The sequence below is a fragment of the Porites lutea genome, chromosome 9 (genome assembly GCF_958299795.1).
Source record: "Porites lutea chromosome 9, jaPorLute2.1, whole genome shotgun sequence".
Classification (NCBI taxonomy): domain Eukaryota; kingdom Metazoa; phylum Cnidaria; class Anthozoa; order Scleractinia; family Poritidae; genus Porites; species Porites lutea.
Genome location: NC_133209.1, coordinates 6,582,108 through 6,609,607, shown reverse-complemented (window position 1 = coordinate 6,609,607; position 27,500 = coordinate 6,582,108). Strand labels below are relative to the sequence as shown.

General features: G+C 35.9%; 1 protein-coding gene across 1 annotated transcript in view; it reads right to left on the bottom strand.

Annotated features, from left to right (window-relative positions):
• Positions 1-27,500, bottom strand: part of LOC140948199 (uncharacterized) — a 96,471-nt gene that overhangs the window by 20,806 nt on the left and 48,165 nt on the right. Inside the window, exons 15-42 of the mRNA XM_073397419.1 lie at positions 25,304-25,575; positions 23,434-23,548; positions 22,971-23,234; positions 22,263-22,377; positions 21,166-21,573; positions 20,415-20,525; positions 19,715-19,825; positions 18,995-19,105; positions 15,628-15,738; positions 14,965-15,159; positions 12,452-12,565; positions 12,070-12,183; positions 11,823-11,936; positions 10,761-10,874; positions 10,514-10,627; positions 9,751-9,864; positions 9,504-9,617; positions 8,446-8,559; positions 8,199-8,312; positions 7,617-7,730; positions 7,370-7,483; positions 6,362-6,475; positions 5,063-5,176; positions 4,816-4,929; positions 2,345-2,458; positions 2,107-2,220; positions 1,462-1,575; positions 927-1,040 (exon numbers count right to left, since the gene is read on the bottom strand). Of these exons, the coding sequence (XP_073253520.1) occupies positions 927-1,040; positions 1,462-1,575; positions 2,107-2,220; positions 2,345-2,458; positions 4,816-4,929; positions 5,063-5,176; positions 6,362-6,475; positions 7,370-7,483; positions 7,617-7,730; positions 8,199-8,312; positions 8,446-8,559; positions 9,504-9,617; positions 9,751-9,864; positions 10,514-10,627; positions 10,761-10,874; positions 11,823-11,936; positions 12,070-12,183; positions 12,452-12,565; positions 14,965-15,159; positions 15,628-15,738; positions 18,995-19,105; positions 19,715-19,825; positions 20,415-20,525; positions 21,166-21,573; positions 22,263-22,377; positions 22,971-23,234; positions 23,434-23,548; positions 25,304-25,575 (3,865 nt within the window). The remainder of the gene's footprint in view (positions 1-926; positions 1,041-1,461; positions 1,576-2,106; positions 2,221-2,344; positions 2,459-4,815; positions 4,930-5,062; positions 5,177-6,361; positions 6,476-7,369; positions 7,484-7,616; positions 7,731-8,198; positions 8,313-8,445; positions 8,560-9,503; positions 9,618-9,750; positions 9,865-10,513; positions 10,628-10,760; positions 10,875-11,822; positions 11,937-12,069; positions 12,184-12,451; positions 12,566-14,964; positions 15,160-15,627; positions 15,739-18,994; positions 19,106-19,714; positions 19,826-20,414; positions 20,526-21,165; positions 21,574-22,262; positions 22,378-22,970; positions 23,235-23,433; positions 23,549-25,303; positions 25,576-27,500) is intronic.

Below are 27,500 nucleotides of genomic sequence, written 5' to 3'. Positions count from 1 at the left end.
GACTTAATTTATTTCCTTACAAAACTTGACAACAAGCAAAAGTGAGAAAAGGAACAGTTTAAACGGCTAGAAGGAAAAAAAATGCTACAAAATTAACTACAAAATCAAATAAAGAACGCATGTTGTTTTCCTCTATTACTTATTCAATATTAAAATTCTTGGTTCTTTTCCGGGTATTAAACCACTACAAGGCCACAGTAATAATATAATTATTACTGGTGAAAGAAGTATTCTTATGATAGAAATGGTATACAATAAGAAGGCACATTTTCCCTTGCAAGCTGCATACCTGTCTGCCAGTGACTCCCAGTATACCCTTTAAAGCAGTTGCACGTGAAATTGTTGATGCTATCCACAAAAGAACCACCGTTTCGACAAGTGTGATTTACACAGTCATTAATGTTTATAAAATTAATAAAAATTAATTTATTTCTTTACAAAACTTAGCAAAAAAATACTTATAAAATAAGCAGGTTGAACGGCTATAACAAAATAGCAATGATATAAAATTAAAGAGAAAATCAAATGAATGAAATTGTTTATCTCCATATTTATGAAATATTAAAATTCTTGTTTTTTTATTTTCCGGGTATTTAACCACAACAAGACAACAATAACAATATCATTATTAATTACACAAGGAAAGCCTTATAATGTGGGTAATGGTTTATTCTTATGTAAAGCAAATTTCCCGTTTGTAAACACAATAATAACTTTGAAGGAAATCATCAACTTTTTATCAGTCCAGTCATCTAAGTTTTCCCTCCACTTGGACTGGAGTGAAAAGGTGTAAATCCAAGAGTATTTAGCTTGTAACATTTCTCATCAAATGTTCTTGCAGAGTTCTTATGTAACTTTCCTTATTGTCCTTATTTACAGTAAATTAAATAGTTTTCTAATGTCAATAGTATTCCATAAAATCTTACTTTTCTCGCAGCGATCTCCTTTAAATCCTGGAACGCATCTGCAAGTGTAATTGTTTGCATCATCTACACACGACCCACCGTTCAAACAGGTGTGATTAACACAGTCGTTAATGTCTGCCAAAAACATAGAAGTATGATTTATAACGTAAGTTATCTTTTAGAAGTGCAAGTCAAATTGCTTCAAGTATTCTAATGGTTAAATTGGTATTTGTATAGGTAATAACCTGATTTGTAGTGATATTTGGCATAAATACCACGAGATATTTCAAAATTGTTATACGTAATTTCACGTGCCGTTAGGCGAGTGAAATTTGAGACAATTTTAAAATATCACAAGTGGTATTTATGCCTAATATCACGTACAAATCATGTTATTATTTGTTTATACTACTACCCGCAAAAGGTTTGTAATTTTCACATGAAGGTATTTCAAATTAAGCTGAAATACCACTGCTCTAAGGCAATCAAATTACAGAAATTTCTCATGTAGTAGTATAAAATGAGAAAACCAAATGTTTCCTTCAAAGCGGCATACCTGTCTGGCAGTGACTCCCAGTATACCCTTTAAGGCAGTTACACGTGAAATTGTTGATGCCATCCACACAAGAACCACCGTTTTGACAAGTGTGATTTACACAGTCATTAATGTCTGTGAATTCAATAAAACGTAATTAATTTCCTTACAAAACTTGACAACAAGCAAGAGTAATAAAAGGAGCAGTTTGAACGCTTACGGTGCAAAAAGAATGGTTACCGTATAAAATAAATAAGAAAATCAAGTAAAGAACACCTCTTGTTTTTCTCCGTTTCTTATTAAATATATATATATATTTTTTCTTTTCGGGTATTTAACCACAACAAGACAACAATAACAATATCATTATTGACTACAAAAGGAAATGCAAGTAATGTCTCTGATGGTTAATTCTTATAGAAGGCAAATTTCTCTTTTGAAAAGAAAATCACTTTCAACGATAATCATCAACTTTTTTATCAGTGCAGTTATCTCAGTTCTCCCTCCACTCGGGCTGGAGTGAAAAGGTGTAAATCCAAGAGTATTTAGTTATAACATTTCTCATCGAACGTTTCTTGCAGAGTTCTTATGTAACTTTCCTTATTATCCTTATTTGCAGTAAACGAAATAGTTATTTAATATCAACAGAATTCCATAAAATCTTACTTTTCTCGCAGCGATCTCCTTTAAATCCTGGAACGCATCTGCACGTGCAATTGTTTACATCATCTACACACGACCCACCGTTCAAACATGTGTGATTAACGCAGTTGTCAATGTCTGCCAAAAATAAAGAAGTATAATTTAAAAGGCACGTGATCTTTTAGAAGTGCAAATCAAGTTGTTTCAATTATTCTAATGGTTAAATTGGTATTCAATGAGAAATTCCTTCAAAGCAGCATACCTGTTTGGCAATGACTCCCAGTATACCCTTTAAGGCAGTTACACGTGAAATTGTTGATACCATCCACACAAGAACCACCGTTTTGACAAGTGTGATTTACACAGTCATTAATGTCTGTAAATTCAATAAGACTTAATTTATTTCCTTACAAAACTTGACAACAAGCAAAAGTGAGAAAAGGAACAGTTTAAACGGCTAGAAGGAAAAAAAAATGCTACAAAATTAACTACAAAATCAAATAAAAAACGCATGTTGTTTTCCTCTATTACTTATTCAATATTAAAATTCTTGGTTCTTTTCCGGGTATTAAACCACTACAAGGCCACAGTAATAATATTATTATTACTGGTGAAAGAAGTATTCTTATGATAGAAATGGCATTCAATAAGAAAGCACATTTTCCCTTGCAAGCTGCATACCTGTCTGCCAGTGACTCCCAGTATACCCTTTAAAGCAGTTACACGTGAAATTGTTGATGCTATCCACAAAAGAACCACCGTTTCGACAAGTGTGATTTACACAGTCATTAATGTTTATAAAATTAATAAAAATTAATTTATTTCCTTACAAAACTTAGCAAAAAAATACTTATAAAATAAGCAGGTTGAACGGCTATAACAAAATAGCAATGATATAAAATTAAAGAGAAAATCAAATGAATGAAATTGTTTATCTCCATATTTATTAAATATTAAAATTCTTGTTTTTTTTATTTTCCCGGTATTTAACCACAACAAGACAACAATAACAATATCATTATTAATTACACAAGGAAAGCCTTATAATGTGGGTAATGGTTTATTCTTATTTATAAAATAACTGAGATAGTACGCGTGATCTGATTGGTCAAAAACCTATGGTTTATTATACCGGTAAACCCATAGAAAAAGGCATCCGGACCACGAGCCATAAACAAAACCCGCTATTGATCTGCAAACAACGATTTCAGAAAGGCTAAAAAACAGAACAAGTTACTTACCCAGCCCTTCTTAATATTAAAAACGTTGGTTTCCACATTTTATTACTGAGCCTCACAATTCGCTACTGCCATAGCTTTAGAAGTTATAAAGTACAAAGCTGGAAAACAGTCTACATTTCACGACGATGCCAATCGCAGAGAAAGACAATAACTGTGTGAATTTCTGGTGTAGAAAGTCTCTAGGAAAACCTACCCATGTGCCAACCAGCAACAAAACGGATAGTTTTAGCATTCTTGATTTATTTTATGTCAAAATTAAATGCCTTAATGAAAGAAATTGTTCCAAAAAGAGATCTCTGATCAAGATATGGTACAAAATCTGCCGCTGTAGGTTGTAAACAAGCTGCCAACGATGATGAAAGATGTCAGAGTTTCGTGCCGGTTTTTTCCAACATTTGCACAAATTATTCGGTGATATCGATGCCATAACCTACCTCAAACCACCTGACTTCACGAATCGACAAATATTTACGCCAATATGTGGCTACGGCAAAGAAACCTTTCTCCACCACTGACATATTTCCATCGGTCGCTGTACGCGCATATAAAGTTACATGCGACAACTTCGCAAATGCAGCCACGTCGCATTTCTTGATCATAATAGTCCAGAAAACAGATCTCAAACCACTGCAGCTTGTAAAAAGTGAATGAAGTCCTCCATTACAATAGCTGTCAGTTCCGTCTGTAACAATGAAATTCTTACGGATCGACTCAACAAAATACAGCTGCGTACAGTCTGATGTTCAATTAATTTCTACTTCTGTAGTAAACAAACCATGAACGTATTCTTTCATTGTATGTTCGCATGAATATGTGTTGACTTTTCCTGTAAAACAACTTTCATAAGTTATCATGTAATGAGTGCAAAAACTCGTGTTTTGAAGTGCTGTTGTTTGTTGCTTGACTGAACTGAGTTTTGAGAAAGTTCAACGCTATTAAATCGTGAGTCATGATTGGCTTATGATGACTTTAGAGAGAAGACGTGACTTGATCACGGTACTAGAACCATATTTTTTACCTAAAACACTCCATTCTTCTAGAAGTTATTTTATAAAAGCAATAGACCACACTTTCTATGGGTTTGCCGGCGTGATAACCCACTTGGGATGTTGGGAGAACACTCGAAAAGCTTGTAAATCACTCGCCTTCGGCTCGTGATTTACAAGCTTTTCTCGTGTTCTCCCAACATCCCGCGTGGGTTATCACGCCGGTAAACCCATAGAAAGTGTGGTCTATTGCTTAAGTAAAGCAAATTCTCCGTTTGTAAACACAATAATAACTTTGAAGGAAATCATCAACTTTTTATCAGTCCAGTCATCTAAGTTTTCCCTCCACTTGGACTGGAGTGAAAAGGTGTAAATCCAAGAGTATTTAGTTTGTAACATTTCTCATCAAATGTTCTTGCAGAGTTCTTATGTAACTTTCCTTATTGTCCTTATTTACAGTAAATTAAATAGTTTTCTAATGTCAATAGTATTCCATAAAATCTTACTTTTCTCGCATCGATCTCCTTTAAATCCTGGAACGCATCTGCACGTGTAATTGTTTGCATCATCTACACACGACCCACCGTTCAAACAGGTGTGATTAACACAGTCGTTAATGTCTGCCAAAAACATAGAAGTATGATTTATAACGTAAGTTATCTTTTAGAAGTGCAAGTCAAATTGTTTCAAGTATTCTAATGGTTAAATTGGTATTTAATGAGAAAACCAAATTTTTCCTTCAAAGCGGCATACCTGTCTGGCAGTGACTCCCAGTATACCCTTTAAGGCAGTTACACGTGAAATTGTTGATGCCATCCACACAAGAACCACCGTTTTGACAAGTGTGATTTACACAGTCATTAATGTCTGTGAATTCAATAAAACGTAATTAATTTCCTTACAAAACTTGACAACAAGCAAGAGTAATAAAAGGAGCAGTTTGAACGCTTACGGTGCAAAAAGAATGGTTACCGTATAAAATAAATAAGAAAATCAAGTAAAGAACACCTCTTGTTTTTCTCTGTTTCTTATTAAATATATATATATTTTTTTCTTTTCGAGTATTTAACCACAACAAGACAACAATAACAATATCATTATTGACTACAAAAGGAAATGCAAGTAATGTCTCTTATGGTTAATTCTTATAGAAGGCAAATTTCTCTTTTGAAAAGAAAATCACTTTCAACGATAATCATCAACTTTTTTATCAGTGCAGTTATCTCAGTTCTCCCTCCACAACAAGCAAGAGTGATAAAAGGAACAGCTTAAACGGTTACAATGCAAAAAGAATGGTTACCGTATAAAATTAATAAGAAAATCAAGTAAAGAACACCTTTTGTTTTTCTCTGTTTCTTATTAAATATATATATATATTTTTCTTTTCGGGTATTTAACCACAACAAGACAACAATAACAATATCATTATTGACTACAAAAGGAAATGCAAGTAATGTCTCTTATGGTTAATTCTTATAGAAGGCAAATTTCTCTTTTGAAAAGAAAATCACTTTCAACGATAATCATCAACTTTTTTATCAGTGCAGTTATCTCAGTTCTCCCTCCACAACAAGCAAGAGTGATAAAAGGAACAGCTTAAACGGTTACAATGCAAAAAGAATGGTTACCGTATAAAATTAATAAGAAAATCAAGTAAAGAACACCTTTTGTTTTTCTCTGTTTCTTATTGAATATGAAAATATTTTGTTCTTTTCGGGTATTTATCCACAACACGACAACAATATCAATATCATTATTGACTACAAAGGGAAATGCAAATAATGTCTCTGATGGTTAATTCTTATATAAAGCAAATTTCTCATTTGAAAAGAAAATAACTTTCAAGCATAATCATGAATTTTTTTAATTAGTCCAGCTATCTAAGTTCTCCCTTCACTCGGGCTGGAGTGAAAAGGTGTAAATCCAAGTGTATTTAGTTAACATTTCTTATCGAACGTTTGTTGCAGAGTTCTTATGTAACTTTCCTTATTTTTGTTATTTGCAGTAAATAAAATAGTTATTTAATGTCAATAGAATTCATGAAAATCTTACTCTTCTCGCAGCGATCTCCTTTAAATCCTGGAACGCATCTGCACGTGTAATTGTTTACATCATCTACACACGACCCACCGTTCAAACATGTGTGATTAACGCAGTCGTTAATGTCTGCCAAAAACATAGAAGTATAATTCATGACGTAAGTGATGTTTTAGAAGTGCAAGTCAAATTGTTTCAAATATTCTAATAGTTAAATTGGTATTTAATGAGAAAACCAAATTTTTCCTTCAAAGCGGCATACCTGTCTGGCAGTGACTCCCAGTATACCCCTTAAGGCAGTTACACGTGAAATTGTTGATGCCGTCAACACAAGAACCACCGTTTTGACAAGTGTGATTTACACAGTCATTAATGTATGTAAATTCAATAAGAATAAAGGAAATAAAGGGATATGTAAAGAATCAACCATAAGAGGACACAGAAAAAATCTGATCCTTTGATGGGATTCGAACCCACGACCCTCCGTGTTCTAAGTCAAATTCAGTAAGACTTTATTTATTTCCTTACAAAACTTGACAACAAGCAAGAGTGATAAAAGGAACAGCTTAAACGGTTACAATGCAAAAAGAATGGTTACCGTATAAAATTAATAAGAAAATCAAGTAAAGAACACCTTTTGTTTTTCTTTGTTTCTTATTGAATATGAAAATATTTTGTTCTTTTCGGGTATTTAACCACAACAAGACAACAATAACAATATCATTATTGACTACAAAAGGAAATGCAAATAATGTCTCTTATGGTTAATTCTTATACAAAGCAAATTTCTCGTTTGAAAAGAAAATCACTTTCCAGCATAATCATGAAATTTTTAATCAGTCCAGCTATTTAAGTTCTCCCTCCACTCGGGCTGGATTGAAAAGGTGTAAATCAAAGAGTATTTAGTTATAAGATTTCTCATCGAACGTTTCTTACAGAGTTCTTATGTAACTTTCCTTATTGTCCTTATTTGCAGTAAACGAAATAGTTATTTAATCTCAATAGAATTCCATAAAATCTTACTTTTCTCGCAGCGATCTCCTTTAAATCCTGGAGCGCATCTGCACGTGTAATTGTTTACATCATCTACACACGACCCACCGTTCAAACATGTGTGATTAACGCAGTCATTAATGTCTGCCAAAAACATAGAAGTATAATTCATAACGTAAGTGATCTTTTAGAAGTGCAAGTCAAATTGTTTCAAATATTCTAATAGTTAAATTGCTATTTAGTGAGAAAACCAAATTTTTCCTTCAAAGCGCCATACCTGTCTGGCAGTGAATCCCAGTATACCCCTTAAGGCAGGTACACGTGAAATTGTTGATGCCATCCACACAAGAACCACCGTTTTGACAAGTGTGATTTACACAGTCATTAATGTCTGTGAATTTAATAGGACTTAATTTATTTCCTTACAAAACTTGACAACAAGCAAGAGTGATAAAAGGAGCAAAGAACACTTCTTGTTTTTCTCTTTTTCTTATTGAATATGAAAATATTTTGTTCTTTTCGGGTATTTACCCACAACAAGACAACAGTAACAATATCATTCTTGACTACAAAAGGAAATGCAAGTGATGTCTGTGATGGTTAATTCCTATATACGGCAAATTTCTCTTTTGAAAACAAAATCACTTTCAACGATAATCATCAACTTTTTTATCAGTGCAGTTATCTCAGTTCTCCCTCTACTCGGGCTGGAGTGAAAAGGTGTAAGTCCAAGGGTATTTAGTTGTAACATTTCTCATCGAAAGTTTCTTGCAGAGTTCTTATGTAACTTTCCTTTTTGTCCTTATTTAAAGTAAGTGAAAAAGTTATTTAATGTCAATAGAATTCCAGAAAATCTTACTTTTCTCGCAGCGACCTCCTTTAAATCCTGGAACGCATCTGCACGTGTAATTGTTTACATCATCTACACACGACCCACCGTTCAAACAGGTGTGATTAACACAGTCGTTAATGTCTGCCAAAAACATGGAAGTATAGTTTATAACGTAAGTGATCTTTTAGAAGTACTAGTCAAATTGTTTCAAATATTCTAATGGTTAAATTGGTATTCAATGACAAAGCCAAATTTTTCCTTCAAAGCGGCATACCTGTCTGGCAGTGACTCCCAGTATACCCCTTAAGGCAGTTACACGTGAAATTGTTGATGCCATCAACACAAGAACCACCGTTTTGGCAAGTGTGATCTACACAGTCATTAATGTCTGTAAATTCAATAAGACTTAAGTAAATTCTTTAAAAAACTGGACAACAAGCAAGAGTGATAAATGGAACAGTTTAAACGGCTTCAATGAAAAAAGAATGGTATAAAATTAATGAAAAATTGAAATCAACAGCGCATGTTGTTTTCCTCTATTTCTTATTGAATATTTAAATTCTTGGTTCTTTTCCGGGTATTAAACCACTGCAAGGCCACAGTAATAATATAATTATTACTGATGAAAGAAGTATTCTTATGATAAAAATGGCATTCAATAAGAATGCAAGTTTTTCCTTGCACGCTGCATACCAGTCTCTCAGTATCTCCCAGTATACCCTTAAAGCAGTTACAAGTGAAATTGTTGATGCCATCCACAAAAGAACCACCGTTTTGATAAGTGTGATTTACACAGTCACTATTGTTTATAGAGTTAATAACAATTAATTTATTTCTTTACAAAACTTAACAATAAAAAAAAAAGAGTTATAAAAGAAGCAGGTTAAACGGCTATAACAAAATAGCAATGATATAAGATTAAAAAGAAAATCAAATGAATGAAATTGTTTATCTGTATATTTATTAAATAGTAAGTTTTGTTCTACTGTCCAGGTATTTATTCCCCAACAAGTCAACAATAACAATATCATTATTGATTACAGAAGGAAACTCTTATAATGTGTCTAATGGTTTATTCTTATGTAAAGCAAATTTCTCGTTTATAAACAGAATGATCACTTTCAAGGGAAATCATCAACTTTTTATCAGTCCAGTTATCTAAGTGTTCCCTCCACTTGCACTAAAGTGATAAGGTGTAAGTCCAAAAGTATTTAGTTATAACATTTGTCATCGAACGTTTCTTGCAGAGTTCTTATGTGACTTTCCTTATTGTCCTTATTTAAAGTAAATGAAAAAGTTTTTTAATGTCTATAAAATTCCATAAAATCTTACTTTTCTCGCAGTGATCTCCTTTAAATCCTGGAACGCATCTGCACGTGTAATTGTTTACATCATCTACACACGACCCACCGTTCAAACAGGAGTGATTAACACAGTCGTTAATGTCTGCCAAAAACATAGAAGTATAATTTATAACGTAAGTGGTCTTTTAGAAGTGCAAGTCGAATTGTTTCAAGTATTCTAATAGTTAAATTGGTATTCAATTAGAAAACCAAATTTTTCCTTCAAAGCGGCATACCTGTCTGGCAATGACTCCCAGTATACCCTTTAAGGCAGTTACACGTGAAATTGTTAATGCCATCCACACAAGAACCACCGTTTTGACAAGTGTGATTTACACAGTCATTAATGTCTGTAAATTCAATAAGAATAAAGGAAATAAAGGGAGATGTAAATAATCAACCATAAGAGGACACAGAAAAAATCTGATCCCCAGATGGGATTCGAACCCACGACCCTCCGTGTTCTAAATCAAATTCAATAAGACTTAATTTGTTTCCTTACAAAAGTTGACAACAAGCAAGAGTGATAAAAGGAGCAGTGTGAACGCTTACAGTGCAAAAAGAATGGTTACCGTATAAAATTAATAAGAAAATCAACTAAAGAACACTTCTTGTTTTTCTCTGTTGCTTATTGAATATGAAAATATTTTGTTTTTTTCGGGTATTTACCCACAACAAGACAACAATAACAATATCATTATTGACTACAAAAGTAAATGCAACTGATGTCTCTGATGGTTAATTCTTATATAAGGCAAATTTCTCTTTTGAAAAGAAAATCACTTTCAACGATAATCATCAACTTTTTTATCAGTGCAGTTATCTCAGTTCTCCCTCCACTCGGACTAGAGTGAAAAGGTGTAAGTCAAGGAGTATTTAGTTATAACATTTCTCATCGAAAGTTTCTTGCAGAGAGTTCTTATGTAACTTTCCTTATTGTCCTTATTTAAAGTAAGTAAAAAAGTTATTTAATGTCAATGGAATTCCATAAAATCTTACTTTTCTCGCATCGATCTCCTTTAAATCCTGGAACGCATCTGCACGTGTAATTGTTTACATCATCTACACACAACCCACCGTTCAAACATGTGTGATTAACACAGTCGTTTATGTCTGCCAAAAACATAGAAGTATAATTCATAACGTAAGTGATCTTTTAGAAGTGCAAGTCAAATTGTTTCAAATATTCTAATGGTTAAATTGGTATTCAATGAGAAAGCCAAATTTTTCCTTCAAAGTGTCATACCTGTCTGGCAGTGACTCCCAGTATACCCCTTAAGGCAGTTACACGTGAAATTGTTGATGCCATCCACACAAGAACCACCGTTTTGACAAGTGTGATTTACACAGTTATTAATGTCTGTAAATTCAATAAGATTTAATTTATTTTCTTACAAATTTGACAACAAGCAAGAGTGATAAAAGGAGCAGTTTGAACGCTTACAGTGCAAAAAGAATGGTTACCGTATAAAATTAATAAGAAAACCAAGTAAAGGTCACTTCTTGTGTTTCTGTTTCTTATTGAATATTTAAATTCTTGGTTCTTTTTCGGGTATTAAACCACTGCAAGGCCACAGTAATAATATAATTATTACTGATGAAAGAATTATTCTTATGATGAAAATGGCATTCAATAAGAATGCAAATTTTTCCTTGCACGCTGCATACCTGTCTGTCAGTGATTCCCAGTATACCCATTAAAGCAGTTACAAGTGAAATTGATGATGCCATCCACAAAAGAACCACCGTTTTGACAAGTGTGATTTAAACAGTCACTATTGTTTTTAGAGTTAATAACAATTAATTTATTTCTTTACAAAACTTAACAAAAAAAAAACAAAGACCTTTAAAAGAAGCAAATTAAACGGCTATAACAAAATAGCAATGGTATAACATTAAAAAGAAAATCAAATAAATGAAATTGTTTATCTGTATATTTATTGAATAGTAATTTTTGTTTTATTTTCGGGTTTTTATCCCCCAACAAGTCAACAATAACAATATCATTATTGATTACAGAAGGAAACCCTTATAATGTGTCTAATGGTTTATTCTGATGTAAAGCAAATTTCTCGTTTGTAAACAAAATGATCACTTTCAAGGGAAATCATCAACTTTTCATCAGTCCAGTTATCTAAGTTTTTCCTCCACTTGCACTGGAGTGAAATGGTGTAAGTCCAAGAGTATTTAGTTATAACATTTCTCATCGAACGTTTCTTGCAGAGTTCTTATGTGACTTTCCTTAATGTCCTTATTTAAAGTAAATGAAATAGTTATTTAATGTCAATAAAATTCCATAAAATCTTACTTTTCTCGCAGCGATCTCCCTTAAATCCTGGAACGCATCTGCACGTGTAATTGTTTACATCATCTACACACGACCCACCGTTCAAACATGTGTGATTAACACAGTCGTTAATGTCTGCCAAAAACATAGAAGTATAATTTATAACGTAAGTGGTCGTTCAGAAGTGCAAGTCAAATTGTTTCAAGCATTCTAATGGTTAAATTGGTATTCAATGAGAAAACCAAATTTTTCCTTCAAAGCGGCATACCTGTCTGGCAATGACTCCCAGTATACCCTTTAAGGCAGTTACACGTGAAATTATTGATGCCATCCACACAAGAACCACCGTTTTGACAAGTGTGATTTACACAGTCATTATTGTCTGTAAATTCAATAAAACTTAATTTAGTTCCTTACTAGACTTGATAACAAGCAAGAGTGATAAAAGGAGCAGTTTGAACGGCTACAGTGCAAAAAGAATGGTTAGCATATTAAATTATTTCCTCTATTTCTTACTGAATGTTAAAATTCCAGGTATTAAACCACTACAAGGCAATACTAATAATATAATTATTTCTGATTACAGAAGTATTTTAATAATAGAATTTGTATTCAATAAGACACCAAGTTGTTGCTTTAAAGCGGCATACCTGTCTGGCAGTGACTCCCAGAATACCCCTTAAGGCAGTTACACGTGAAATTGTTGATGCCATCCACACAAGAACCACCGTTTTGACAAGTGTGATTTACACAGTCATCAATGTCTGTAAAGGCAATAAGACTTCATTTATTTTCTTTTAAAACTTGACAACAAGCAATAGTGATAAAAGGTCCTAGGAGTTTGAACAGCTGCAATGAAAAGACTATGATATAATATAAATAAGAAAATCGAATTTAGAAACTCTTTTGTTTTGCTCTATATCTTATTGAATATTAAAATTCTTGGTTATTGTTCGGGTTTTTAACCACCACAAGACGACAATAATGATATCATTATTATTGATTACACAACGAAATACATATAATGTTTCTATTATGGTTAATAAATATGTAAAGCAAATATCGCGTGTGAAAACAAAATCATTTTCATGGAAAATCATCAACTTTACTGTCCAGTTGTTATCTCCGTTCTCCCTCCATTGTGACTTAAGTGAAAAGGTATAAGTCCTAGAGTATTCAATTGTAACATTTCTCATCGAACGTTTCTTGCTGATCCCCTGTGAGCGTTTCCAGTATACCCCTTAAGTCAGTTACACGTGAAATTGTTGATGCCATCCACACAAGAACCACCGTTTTGACAATTGTGATTGACACAGTCATCAATACAGTAAAACCCCGCGTAAAGGAACCTGGGTTTTAATAACCTGTTAGGCTTAAATTTTCATTTTAAGCCCCCTCCACATAAGAACCGGTTAAGGCTAAAATTTTAAGTCAGGTTCTTATCAGTGGAACTGGTCCCAAGATTTTCTTGGTATCAACTTTGAGATGGCTTTTCAGGGAACTGACTGTGAGTTTGTTTGTTATGTTTTGTTAAGGACATACCTACACTGTACTGCCTTTTAAGCATTACTGTATGGTACAAATGATTTATATTGTATTATGAGATGATATTTATAATATATTTAAATGAAATTCATATGAAAATATAAGAATCTATTTTAAGAACCTTGGTAGTCAAAATTTGCTTTAAGTAACATTTGTATAAGAACCTGTTAAGGCTAAATTTAAAAAAAAACCAGGTTCTTATACGCGGGGTTTTACTGTATCTGTAATTAAAGGTTAAGGCGGATTATCAAACTTCTTATAGAAGTATTAAATCCTACCTTCAGCATGCATCGACAACAACAATTAAAGATTGAAGATTGTCTAGAAAGATAATGACCTTATGGCAGACGAAGTTTAACGGGACTTAGAGTACAATAAGGAGTTCAAGGGAGAAGAAATCGATATTGATTAATTTTTGCACCCGTCAGAATCGTTATATGGAATGATTTCATATCAGAGTAATATTACCAGAGATGGAATAAGATCACTCTTAGTTGTTAGGCGCTAATTATAACGCTCTTCTTTTGTTTTCAGCCTCTAATACATGTATTGATAGACAAAATTTAGAGTATACTACTGTAGTGTGGGATGCGTATAGACAGAGTCATCGATGCAATTTAAGCAGTACGGACGGAGACGTTAAGCTAGATTCGGAAAAAAAGGAAATCATTGGTAGGAATTCTTTAACAAAAATCAGTAGTGCTAAACAGGTTAGAAGGCAAACTCATCGCTTAAGCATGTTTATTTTGATGTTAGCAACAATTATGACTGCAGCATAACCAGTACGCACAATGTTCTGCTAGGTCCATCTCTAACCATCTTTCATTTAACCGATCACGAATTGAAACCAGGACTATGATATGTATGCCTTTTCCCCAACAAATACCAATACTGGAACTCCTTCCAAGGAGTAAAAGCCAGCGCTGAGTATTCGCTGATCAAACGAAGTAGACCTTTTCACGGTTTCTCAACTTTTCATATGGACCAGTTAGGGAAAATCGGTCGACACCACTGAGAAGAGCGCCTTAAAATTAGTAATGTTGCCAAATTTGAAAGTGATACGTCTTAAGCGAGCGAAGATATAGCTCCGGGAAGTTGCGGAAATTCAAAGACGTTTGGTTGGTGGGGTCAAGTGCGCCACCCCCTCCCCTCCATAAAAACGTCTGCAAAATTTCGCGCCTTTGAGGAGCTGTATCTCCATTAGTTTTCAACAAATCTCTCTCTTTACTGATCTTAAGGCGCTCTTTTCAGTGGTGTCGACAGATTTGTCCATGTCGAAAGTTGAAAAAAAAAAAAAAACCGTGAAAAGGTCTGTTATGCCGCTGCAATAGGCGATTTCCCAATTTTCTCTAAGGCTCTTTTTCAAAGCAAGTCGTTGTGCTCATCCCTTCTTGTGAAGTAAAGTTTTCTTCACGCGCAAATGAAACTCATTTTTGATAAATGAACGCGCACCAAGCCTTACTTTTGAGAAAGAGACTCAGGGCAACCCGTAACTGGCTTTTGCCATGTTTAAGCACTTTAGAAAGAATTACATGATTCGTATGTTATGTTATCTGTACGCTTTATGTGTGCATTAAATTAATTACATTAATTAATTAATTCCCTTTTAATTAATTACCTTTACAGATTTTACCATCACCGGTGAAACCAGATGGACAAGGCCCACATACGATATGACTGATTTTTTCCGTGCAAGGTACGCCAGGGTAACACGAGTCACTGCTACAGTGTGTGATAGCAACATTGCACTGTCGGCCAGTAAATCCAACGTTGCAAATACAGCTATAGTTGTTAACTTTATCAACACAAATTCCTGTAAAAAAAAAACAACAACAACAACAATAACAAATTTCCTAATTGATAAAAAAAGGAAGAAATCGCGCAGTTAAAAACGATCTAACAGATAAGGAACAAATTATTTAAGTTGTTTAAAGAAAGTTCACATCAGTATCCTCTTCGTAAACTTTGATGAAGCTGAATCTTTGCGAAATGCTTAAAGAAAGAAGGAAGACTGGGTTGGGTAGCACCAGTAGAGTATTATAAGGAGATTTAAAGTTACATTTGGGGACAATTTATGAAATTAGGAAATGAGCAGATACAAAACCGTCCATAATGATTTTTATTGATGAATCTGACTTGAAAAATACTTATTTTGTGTAGATATATTAATGAACTGAGTAAACCGTCACGTGGTATAAAAAAGTTGACGTTTAATGTTTGTAGTAAACGATTCTAAAATTCTTTATTAATTTGCTCATACGTCCGAAAACTCATATCTCACCATTTCCACAGGAATTTAAAAGACACTCGTTAATGTTATTCTCGCATCTTGTTCCGTTAAAGCCAGCTTGACAGACACAATTATAACCGTTGACTTCGTTAACGCACGTCCCTGAGAATCAATGAACATAGACTGAATTACTAGATGAAACGATAAAAAATGGTCATCAAGTTACATTTACATAACGAACTATATATCCACATTCAAGCCAAACAGGCCGCCAAGACGACTAATGAAATCATCAATTATTATAAAAAGCTGTGTCGGTTGTGTTAAAACCACCTGCATTAAACTATATGGGCTTTGACTATAACCTACATAAAGCTTCATTTAAACACGCTATCAATTCATATTCACAAATAAGATATGCTCTTTTGTTGAGCCGTGTGATACATTAAATCTTACCATGAGTAGAATATTATACTAAAAATTATGGAGCGTTTATTTATTATGTATAAATTCCTGGCAGGGATTCTTTAAAGGCATTCTTTGTTGTTTAGATTTTTTTTGTTTGAGCGCCAAGGCTGTTCCAGAGCGTAGCACGACTGAGGCCTTGGTATAGGTTAATTATGAGCCGAACTCCTTATAAATTGTGAGAACGTTTTTCTGATGTATTTTTAAAAAGTCATGTATGCGAGGTGGGAAGCGATTATTTATTTTATGACCTTATACATACATATGTAGTAACCGCTTTTCCTGTGCATGCGCATATAGGGCTGCAATAGTCCAAATGTAGTACCATAGGAGCGCCGTACATGTTTATTAAGGTATCCAGTTGTTCTAAAGCTTTAGCTCGCAAACGACCAGGCTACCTGACACTTTTATGACTAGATGGTCAATAAGAGAGTGCCATATTAGAGTGTCATCTTTTTCGATTCCTAAATATCTGTGACTTTGGACACTGTCGATTTGATGTCCATTATTTTTTATATCCGGTGATGAACTTAATGAACCAGTTTACATTGATTAGAAATAATAGAATATTTTGGTTTTTTAACATCAAGAGTAAGTTTGTTTTGCTTGAAGCCCAGATTGCATAAAACTCGAAGCCTTGTTTAGCTTTGATTGAAAGTCAAGAGGATCACGAGAGCAACGGTAAGAAATGTATCATCCGCATAAAGCCTTGATGTTGAGGCTAAGCCACATGTAGGGAGATCGTTTATTTAAATCAGTAACAATAAAGGTCCTAGAATGGATCCTTGAGGCAAACCAAAAATAATGGAGCAGTAGTCAGACAAAGCACTATTTACATAATAATGTTCTCTGTTTGCTACTAGTTAATAGGACTGAAACCATTGTAAGCTTCAGGATCCAAACCCTTAAAGTTTGAACATTTGGAGAAGGAGTTCATGTTCCACCGTGTCTAAAGCTTTCGTGAGATCAAGTAGAGCACTCCGTTTAACCCTTTAAACCCTAAGATGCAAATTTGAATTCTCATTTGTTGCCCCCGGTTCATTTCCCGTTGAAGTAGTGGGGAGAAGTTGATAAAATATCAAACAAATTCATCTTGTACGATCTTGCCTGCGTGCAGACGTCTCCTATTTCCTTTGTTGCACGCGGAAAAGGGACGTCTGCGTAATGCCGTCGCTAATCGTGTTTCAGCGTCCCGCTGGCAGGGTATTCTATTTCGCATAAATTGTGAAATAATATCCGGTTAGAAATAAGAGTTGACAGGCCAAACAAAACATCATAAGCTCGTGATACGGGCGAAACGTGACCTTGAGAGTCTGCTTGAACAGAGGTTTTTCTTCTTTTCTCTCTCGCGCGAAAATTACTAGCACTACACAGTGCATGTAGCATTCTAAACTTTGACTGAGTAAATCTCATTTTTGCAGCGCTAAGTCTTACATTTAGAGGTCATGAAGCAGGTTTGCTACATGCATACTGAGTAATCATTTCCTGTCAGTTTATGCTTCTGTGGGTGTTCCCGATAGGATTTGATTTCAGATGCAGTTGTAAAGTGTTTAAATTTTCTTGACCACTGTTTGTTACGGCTAAATAAAGATTTTAGTTTCTTTGGCTGGCTTTCTCCGAAATGCCTGCCTGGTGCGAACTCCACGCCGTTTTTGTAGTTTTCTCAGACACTGTTTACAAATATGATGTGATGTGTCATGCACAGTAAATTGTAAAGAAATAATTTCCTCCTACACGTTAAATTTTCCGCGTCCCCGCACAAGATTTCGATCGCTCTGCTTTTCGATCGACGAAAAACACAGCACACAATCGCACATGTTTTGATTTGTTTTGGTTAGAGAACCCCGCTTACGTAAATCATTTAAATCACCGCATACATTATCAGACCACATTCGATAACAACCAATCAGCGTTAAGTCAAACAATGCGCACTGTGTGTCAGCCTATCGCAGCGTGTTCCCAAGATCTTGGGAACCCAGCAGGACGCTGGAACACGATTAACGACTGCGTTACGCAGACGTCCCTTTTCCGCGTGCAACGAAGGAAATAGGAGACGTCTGCACGCAGGCAAGTACGATCATGTTTGTAATTCTCATGACCACTCTGTTTTACAAAGCATTAATATTACAAGGAGGAATTCGATGCTGATAACTCTCTAATAGGGCTTAAAGGGTTAAAAAGCCATTATTCTTATTTGAATGACAATGAATTGTAGTTGACAAATTCAGAATTCCTAGGCTAAGAGCCTTTGCCTTCCGCGGACCCGTGCCAAGGTCGGTGGAAGGCAAAGAATCCAGTTAAAAGCGAATTATATTGTACGCATTCATTAATTTACCCCTCCCCGAACACCAAATTACATCATATAATAGTAGTCACATTCCCTCATGATAAAATGGACTCTGATAATGAGGCATGAAAACGACCTTTACAAAAGTGATGGACGGTGACGAACAATGACAAAATAAAATTAAAAAAACAACAACAACAACACAAAAATTGCTAGCTAAGATACGGGAAAAAATTAAAAATCAATCATCTGCTCAAAACATGACACGCAGTAAACAATATAACTTATTTTAGAGTTTATTGGCTTTTGAGTGAAAGCGCTGATCGCCAGCCCCGCTAGCCTGCGTAAGCGGTGATGAAGGTTTGCCTATGTTGTTACGAAAGGAGCGATTAGAGATGTATATGATTAGGTGTGGCAGGCAACAGCGCCTAATCTATGATTTTAAACATTTTGTATAGAATTGAAGGAAATAACACGTACCGGTGAATGAAAAACATGTAAGTGAAAGTAAAGGAGGCAAGTTTACCTTTATTTATTTATTTATTTATTTATTTATTTATTTATTTTTTATTTTGTTTATTGGTTCATTGACTCTCTGCTGTTTCTAATGGATTCATCCTTGTCAGTTTGAATTTGATTCCTTTTCTCTAATCACCTGCATCTTACCGTTTATACAAGGAGATGACTGGCATTCGTCAATATCAACATCACAGTCTATTCCCGTGTAACCAGGTTGACACTGACATTTGTATCCATTTATCTGATCAACACAGGTCCCTATATTTAAAATAGGGTAAAATAAAGAACACGGGTATACTGCATGCATGAAAACGTTTTCATATGGAAAAAGGCACTTCACTGATCATTTTAAAGGAAGGCCTTCTAAATGGTGCTTTTTACTTACTGCCTTTACCCATAGATAAAATGCTTCTGTAAACTTATGAAGATATCGAAAAACTTCCATCAGGGAGCGCTAACCATAGCAATTTGTTTTGGTGATTTTGCATGCGTAGCATTAAAACTTGAAAAGGTCAGCCCAATTTTTCCAAATTTCAATCCATGTCCATCCTTGAAATCCGTTGCAACAGACGACAGGAAACAGTTTCAATGCCCAAATCTGGTCTCAGAAAACAAAACTGGAGCGTTATTTTTGGAATTCAATTGATGGAAAATGGTTTTAGTTTTTTGACAATATAGCAGATAGCATGACGTAGACCTTTAAAACCTTCTTTATTAGCTACATGTATAAAAATATTTGAACTTGATTCTTATAATTGCTGCTTTGTTCTCTCTTTTAACTAGTATCTAGTAAGTGACTTTTAATGTCTTCTCGTGGGTTAAATAGTCCCTGTTTACAATTGATTTTATCTTAAATACTTTACTTACCGTGCCGGCACGGTGACGACTGGCATTCATCTATGTCAATGGAGCAATTCTGTCCACCATAGCCAGAATCACAGGCACACCTGTATGTGCCTGGGTAGTCGGTGCAATTGCCTAGTAACAGAAGATGATTCACGTATAAATTGGTTTCTGATATGTTCGTAGTTTATGCCCAATTCAAAAGCCCTACTACTTATGCTAATGCACGAAACTAAATTTGACCGTTTTATTTCGACTTTAGAGCTACATATGAACTTGGTGCGAGCAAAATGGGCAAGAAAATCTAGTAACCTATCAGTGCGAGTAACTTTGGCTCTAAGGTTTTTGTCTTTTATTTGTTGCTATGTTTTAGCCAGTAGTTGGGCTATTCCGACTTCACAGTACGTATAAAATCTTCCGCCATAATCTCAGTCCAGCTCTGCACTCCCAAAACAACTAGGCCACCACGCCGCTTCTTCGCGTGACGTCTTGCGTCCCTTTTTTTCAGTCATTAACATTAAGATTCAAGTTCCTGGCGCGAAGGCACAGTGACTGGGAAGTACACGTAATTGCCATTATTTCAGAACTCAGGTCAGTTCATTCAATGTATTTGGCTTGGCGATGACTCTTTGAGAGTAAACGTGTATTTGTAATATTCAAAATACATGAGAGGTTATAAATCTCACTAAGTGACTACTCCAATCGTCCGGTGATAATGACCTACCATGGGCACAGGGAGACACTCCGCAATCATCATAGTCTATTTCACACTTCTTTCCAACATACCCACGATTACAGACACACTTAAATTGGTTAACCTCGTCGATACAATACCCTGTGAATGCCGAAGAAATAGATTGAAAAATATAGTGTAATTTAGAATGTATCGAATAATGAATTCATAAAGTTGGGCTCTTGAAGAAACAAATGAAGTAGAAGAGTTCGTCAAAGTGAAATGAAAAACCATTAAGCGGTTCGATTTTTTCTCTCTCTTCTTCTTTTTCTTCTACTTCTTCTAGTGCCCCTGTTTGTGCTTACGTTTATTTGCCAACAGGTATCTCTGCTGGAGAAAACGAAAGCAGCAAATACGATTGCACTTTTCTTTTAACTAACTTACAAGACCGTTACAAGAATGGATTTCTCCCCAATCTCACTACTAGTTTTCATACTAAGCACTGATCCAACCGTGGAGGCCATGGGCACAATATTTGCGCTCACAGCACTATCTAAACACGCCGCTCTCACTTTCTGATTGCTTGGAACACGAGAACTTGGCTATACGAAAAAGAGCTAGTAAGGTTCAAGGCTTCAATTGTGTAAAGATGCATGGCCGAAGATTTGTACTCGGGACGACCGAGAACAAATCCAGCAAGTGACCAGAGCGAGACCGCTAGACTGTGTGTCCGACGCGCTGATAACTCGGTCACGTTGCCTCCTGATCAGGTAATTTGAAAATCCCCGCACTATTTTTTTACCTTGCAAACAAGGATATGACTGGCAATCATCGATATTAGTTTCACACTTAGCACCAGTGAAACCAGGAATACAATTACATTCATAGAAACCAGAACCTCTTGGCTTGTTTCTATGCGGAACACAACTTCCATTTTGACACTGGCACGCAACCAAGTTGACAGTTATATTTAATGTGGATACGGCTCCACATGCATCTGTAGCCTTCAGAGAGAACCGTGTGTTGGCATCATCGGTGGCATTCCATAATAGAATGTTGCCGCGCATGACTGCTTTTGTTGGACTTCCGTCTGTTAATGTTAAAGTGACAGGCATGCCTTCTGGATCTGAAACGTCTATCCCCAGCTCTAGATCTTCTTGAGACAGCGCGAAGTACTTATTGGTGGACAAAAACTGAGGTGGAAGGTTCACTGGAAGATACAAAATGTTACCGTGATGAACAGGAGGCTAAGTACACGTACCGTCTCTCCCGTAGAAGGTGGTATTTTGTCGAGCGGGCACGGTCCTTAAGCTTGAATATTCAAATCTCGTATCGATACGTCTGGCTATGGGCTTCCTGTGACAAACTACGCATTTTACCGTTTTGTTGCCATTTACATGCATAGCGTCATTTTTTTTCCCCTCTTTTTCTGGTCAGGCTGAGGAAATGCCTCTGACAAAAGACTTTTTTTAATACAAGGGTGGTTAAATGTAATCTCGTCATAATCGTAAACTCCTCTGTTAGGCTTCATGAATATAAATTATAAATTGTATCAGTTTTTGGTAATCACGAGACCCCTTGCGAGAAAAGAAATTGTCAGGAAAACAAAAAGGCATGATTTTGCAAGGCCCTCTACGTGCCAACAGTCAGTAATGATGAGTTAGTACGTCTTAAAACAACATAAAATATGCATTTTTTTCGAGAATTTTGTGTTGTGTTTCGAAAATAGTGTGCTGTGTTCCACAAATATTGTGGTATGTTTAGCGAACTTTGTATTAGTTTAGCGCACGCTTCTAAAACAACTAAAGTGAAACATATGAAGGTTAAACAGCTGATTAAAGGGTTTTCTCCTCGATAGAAGGTTGAAAGATACCTGTACTGATATTTCACTGCAAATACCTTGTCGTTTTGTCCAAGTTCTTTCACTCATATTTGGAATACACTGTTGGCACCAGTTGATGGGATTGGCTTCATTTGTGGCAAAGCAGTAATTATTGATAAAGCAAGAGTTTTTCTGTAAAATATGATGAAATATAATGTCTCAATACAATTGAATCTCCATTAAGCAGTCACCTATAAAAGGTACACGCTCTTTAAAAGCGGCCAGTGATCAAAGTCCCGAAGTAATGGTTGAAAAGAATGGGAAATTAGAGAACGAAAAGACACCGAAATGGCAGTTTTCCCTCTTTTGCAGCCAATGGCTGAATTGTGGAGGAACAAAAGAGGTGAGTTCGAACGTTTAACACGACCAGTTTCTCTAACAAGTATTTTAGTGAAGTCTTTGGAGCGTATCGTCCATAAACATATTAAGAAGTTCTTAACTCATCATAGGCTGCTGAGTGACAGCCACTCGTTCATGTGTCGTTCAATGGGATGTTTATTTTAATCGGACATGCACAAACAAAAAAAAAGGAAAAAAGGTTTAAACTTATTATCTTGCGTAACGAAAATACTGATCACAAGCACTTAAAAACGAAGACGGGTCTTTCCCAAAAGCAATCGAAGGTCGCCTTGGAAATCTGGAGGGAATGGAGAAGGAAAAAATTCGTATCAGTTTTTTTTTTAAGATCCTAGCGACTGGTTCGCTTGATGCCAAACTGCACTTACTTTCAAAACACATCCGGTAGTGACATTGCAAGTCATACATGCAGAGTCATATGATATGAATGTGAGATTCCTAGAGCTCTTGTGTTCGCCGTCATTAGACACTGATATAACCAATCCAGCAGCAGGTGTTCCTGAAGTGACTTCATGGTAATATCCCGGCTTCACTGGGGACTCGGGTAAATGGCATTCTGCCAACACCAAGTCGGTCATTACACCAGTTGTTTTAATTTCTGTTTGTTTTGGTGTCCAAGAGCTGTTTGTGACCTAAACAAAACAAAGAACGATAAACGACAAATTAAGATATGTCGTGTTTGTAATCAAAGTCTATGCCCTTACAAGCAGATACATAGATTGTGAAGAACCCGGGTCAATATGTATGCCATGAAAAAAAAAAAAAACACCAACAACAACAGCAACGTATAAAACACTGAAATAAAAAAGTAAAGGAAGTAAGAAGAGTTACCGTAAATTCTTTGACATGACAGGTCATGTTTGTGGAATTTAGAAAACCAGATCCCAATACAGTCACCTTCTTACATGGCCGTTTACGTCTATCGCACAAACCATCTCCTTGTAACCTATAGGATAAACAGCATAATGATTATTCCTATGGATACGTCTTTAGAAAAGTGACCAGGTATGTAACAAAAAATTGAAAAAAATGGACATCTAATACACCGAATGCAAATACGGCGCACCTCTCGGCCGGCCGGGGTCTAGTTGTGCAGAAGCGAGGCTAGTGAGGCCTCAAGAGTTTTGTTTTGATTGCTCGTCTTAGTCGATCGATATGGTTTGCTTCGAGTTTTTCCGTGCCTGAGCGTCACCAAAAAGAGGACTTTACTCTGGCTGAAACTACTTTCACTCTCCCAAGATCTTTTGACAAAGAAATTTACGGATTTATGCTATTCGGCGCGGCGATAGGAAGCACTTTACAGTTGAAACCTAAGTGTGCTTGTTTCACTCACTTGCTTTAGAAGAGAGGACTCACGAAAGTATTTGAATGAAAGAATTTTCGCAAGAGATGGTGCTGTTCCATGATGTTTGCATGGCCTGTTATTCATCGAACAAAAGGTAAACATTCTCGAGAACGGAAGCATCCGCTGTTGACTTTAAGATCTTTTAGATTTCACGCTGGAAACAGCTGCATTAAAATACAACAATAGTGACGAGGGTGAATAAAACACAACAATAACAAGTGCCTGTTGATCCTACTAGCGTGGCCTGTGACACCATGTAAGAACCAGAACAAAGCGACATGTTTGAATAGCAGTTCTTTGATCAAAGTGTACTGAAAAAAACTAACAAAGGAAATGTCGCGAACTAAGAAAGTATTAAAGAAGAAGGGAAAAGGTTCTGGCAGGGAAAGAGCGTGCAAGCATTCTAGCATTTGCCCTTGCGCGTGATTAATTTTAGCGACTGGTTGAAGGGTTTCGAGATAAACTAACAACGGTTTTCTAAAAATTGCTACTTTTATGGCTTCCTCTAACTCTTGAACACAGAATCGTGAAGACTGTGAAAACATTCGGCCTCGTTGTAAACAGTTCATGCACAGGAGTGTCCCTGAGAACTTTTGATGATTGTTAAGTCATGTCGCGACGGCGTATTCACTCGTTCTCGATAATGTTTACCTCTGTCTTGGTAGGACAAAGCGAACTTGAAACAAAACCATCTCTCGGGAGATTCTCCCATTCAAATAGTGTTCTGAGTCTTCTTCTCTGAAGAGAAGCGAGCACACTTTCGTTCTTTTAACTCTGTAATAGTAAAGTGCTTCAATTCACTTGAATCCATTTCTTTCTTCGTAAAGAACCTTGGCATAGCGGCAAAGGGAAGATAATCATCTTTCGTTTCTACTAGAGTTAGATCTCCAATTTAATGGCTCTTAAGCACGTAAAAACTCGAAGCAAACCATATCGATCTGCTCAATCGCTAAGACGCGCAGTCAAAACAAACTCTTGAGGCCTCACTAGCCTCGCTTTCGCTTAACTAGACCCGGGCCGGCCGAAAGGTCCGTCATATTTGCATTCGGTGTATGTCGCCTTTAAATACGACGACAATTAACTTATATAGTAGATTTAAGTTGCCAATGCCAGAAGGATTCAAAAGCTGGCACTTCGAGTGCTAACTGAACAAGACTTGATTTAAAATTCTGTGATCTGGAATGATGCATTTAGCTTGGAGATATTCCTTCACCACGCTTACCAATTCCTCCTCAGGCAACATTTTTGAACTTGACTTAATGTCAGTGAAAACGGGTCTTTACTTTAAATGTTTCGATTCTTTCCTAGAACTTATAAACCACTAAATAAGTTAATTCAAATATATTTAAAGCTCACATTGAAATGTCTGGTATTTGATAGATCGATATCGAGCAGTCATTTGCTGTAAATCCGTGGTTGCAAAGACAAGTGCTATTGACGCATCTCCCGTTAAAAGTGCAGTCACTTGGGCATAAGTTTTCAACAATTTCTGACATTTCGGGAGGGATTTCAGGTTTCTCTTCACTACTTTCATTAACGGATGAAGAAATGTTTCTCCCAATAATTTCACCACATTCATCCATCAGCAACGTAACAGCAGAAAGAGCAAACGAGGTATCGCCGGACAGCTGAAATAGAAAGAAGACAATCCCTTTTATCAGTAACTATCACAAGCTCAGAAAATTGTAACCCCCGAATTATTTGCGAATGCTGATTGTGTTGTGACTGTTCGGTAAATCTAAAACCAAATTCTCGAACCTTCGAAAACATCTTTTAACCGGTTTATTATCATCATTATTATTTTTACTATTATTATATCATTAGAAATATAAAGTATTACTATGTGCATGAACTATATTGCCTGTGAATTTTGTTACGTTAATAATAGATATATTTATAAACAGACTAAAATTTATCAGTTTCCCATGCTGTTCCATAGTTCATTATCTAAAAAAAATGAATAAATAATAATCATAATAATCGCATTAAAAAACACACATTGCTTTTCTACTATGGTCACTTATGGTCCTAGCATAAAATTCTGCATTACTCTCAAAGTGTGTTTGCCTCTCTTTTTCCCTACAAGTGATATCATATTGTCTCTACCTCCTTCGGGGGGGGAGAGGTATTCCTGGGAGTTCGTGGTGGGGGCGTGTCGGTTCTCCAAATCCTGACCCTAACCAAAAAATTGTTATTTTCCACACCCGTTTTTAGACCTGGCCTCTGAAATCCATTCCCCTTTTTAGACCTGACGTAGGCAGAAAAACATTTTATCACTACTTACATTAGAACGCCAACAAAGAGATTTCTTAAAATCCACCTCGAGTTCGCATATTACTCTTTCTTTCTTATTCATTTGGAATTGAAGAAAATCTCGACGATCCGCGTAACTTTTGGAAGACTAAAAAGAAACTCTTTCCAAATAAATCGTCAATTTCCGGATCAATAAACCAACTGAAATTAGATGGGGAGTTGATCACGGATAAAGAGAGTATCGCAAATTTATTTTGTAAATGCTTCTGAGAGATAAAATTGAGACTTTCAAATCAATTCCAGAGAAGCACCGTTGCTACTTCGTTTTGTTCCAAATTTACTGATGATAAATTTCACTTGGCACAATTAAGTAACTGATGGCTTCATTTACAACAGTTGGTACAGGTAAAGGCATCAAAGGCAACAGGTCTTGATGGCCTTTCGTCCAGGTTGCTTAAGGATAGTGCTGTAACTATCAGCGTATTTTTAACACATATCGTCAATCTGTCTATAACTACCCAATGTATACCGCTTGATAGCGGAGCCCCATAACTAAGATAATTTGGTAAACTATCCATCCGAGAAATTTTGGTTATGACGTCAGCGTACGTCCGTCCGCACAGACTTTCCGGGTAGTGGAAAGTAGTCCACATGGACTCTTGGGTAGCGGAAAGTAGAGATTTTTTGGCAGGAAATCGCATGGCGCAACGTCGCCCAATTATATCGCGCAACTGGTTTTGAAAAAAGAATTTTCAAAGCAACTTAGCAAACGATTTTTCGACAGAGCCTTTATAACTTTTTACTACAACTTACGAAAGCTGTTATGTCAACAAATAAAAGCAGAGAGATTTGAGTGTGTAGACGACAGGTTTTAAGCAGAGAGCAAAGAGAAAGTGAACGGCAGAGAGAAAGAGTCAACACGCGTAGAGCAAGCGTAGACGATCGCCAAAGAGAGTGCGTTAGAAGTAGAAGAAGAAGACCAAATTTTAGCGAAGAAAGTCGGCAGGTAGAAAGAGTCAGGGCGAGAAAAAGGAGAGGAAACTATAGTGAAAAACGCCGGCAAGCAGAACAAGACAGAGCTAGAATCACTAGAAAAAGGCAACGCGAAAGAGAAATACAGAGGCAAAGAGAACGGCAGCAAAATAATGACATGATGACAGAACGTGTTGTGTTAATGTCACTATGGCCCCGCGCTATTAACATTTTGATTTCAAACTGATCTCGGACGCGAAAATTCAGGCAGTCATTTAAAAATACAAGCAGGGAAAGAGGCTTTTCACTTTTCTCACCATAGTCACGC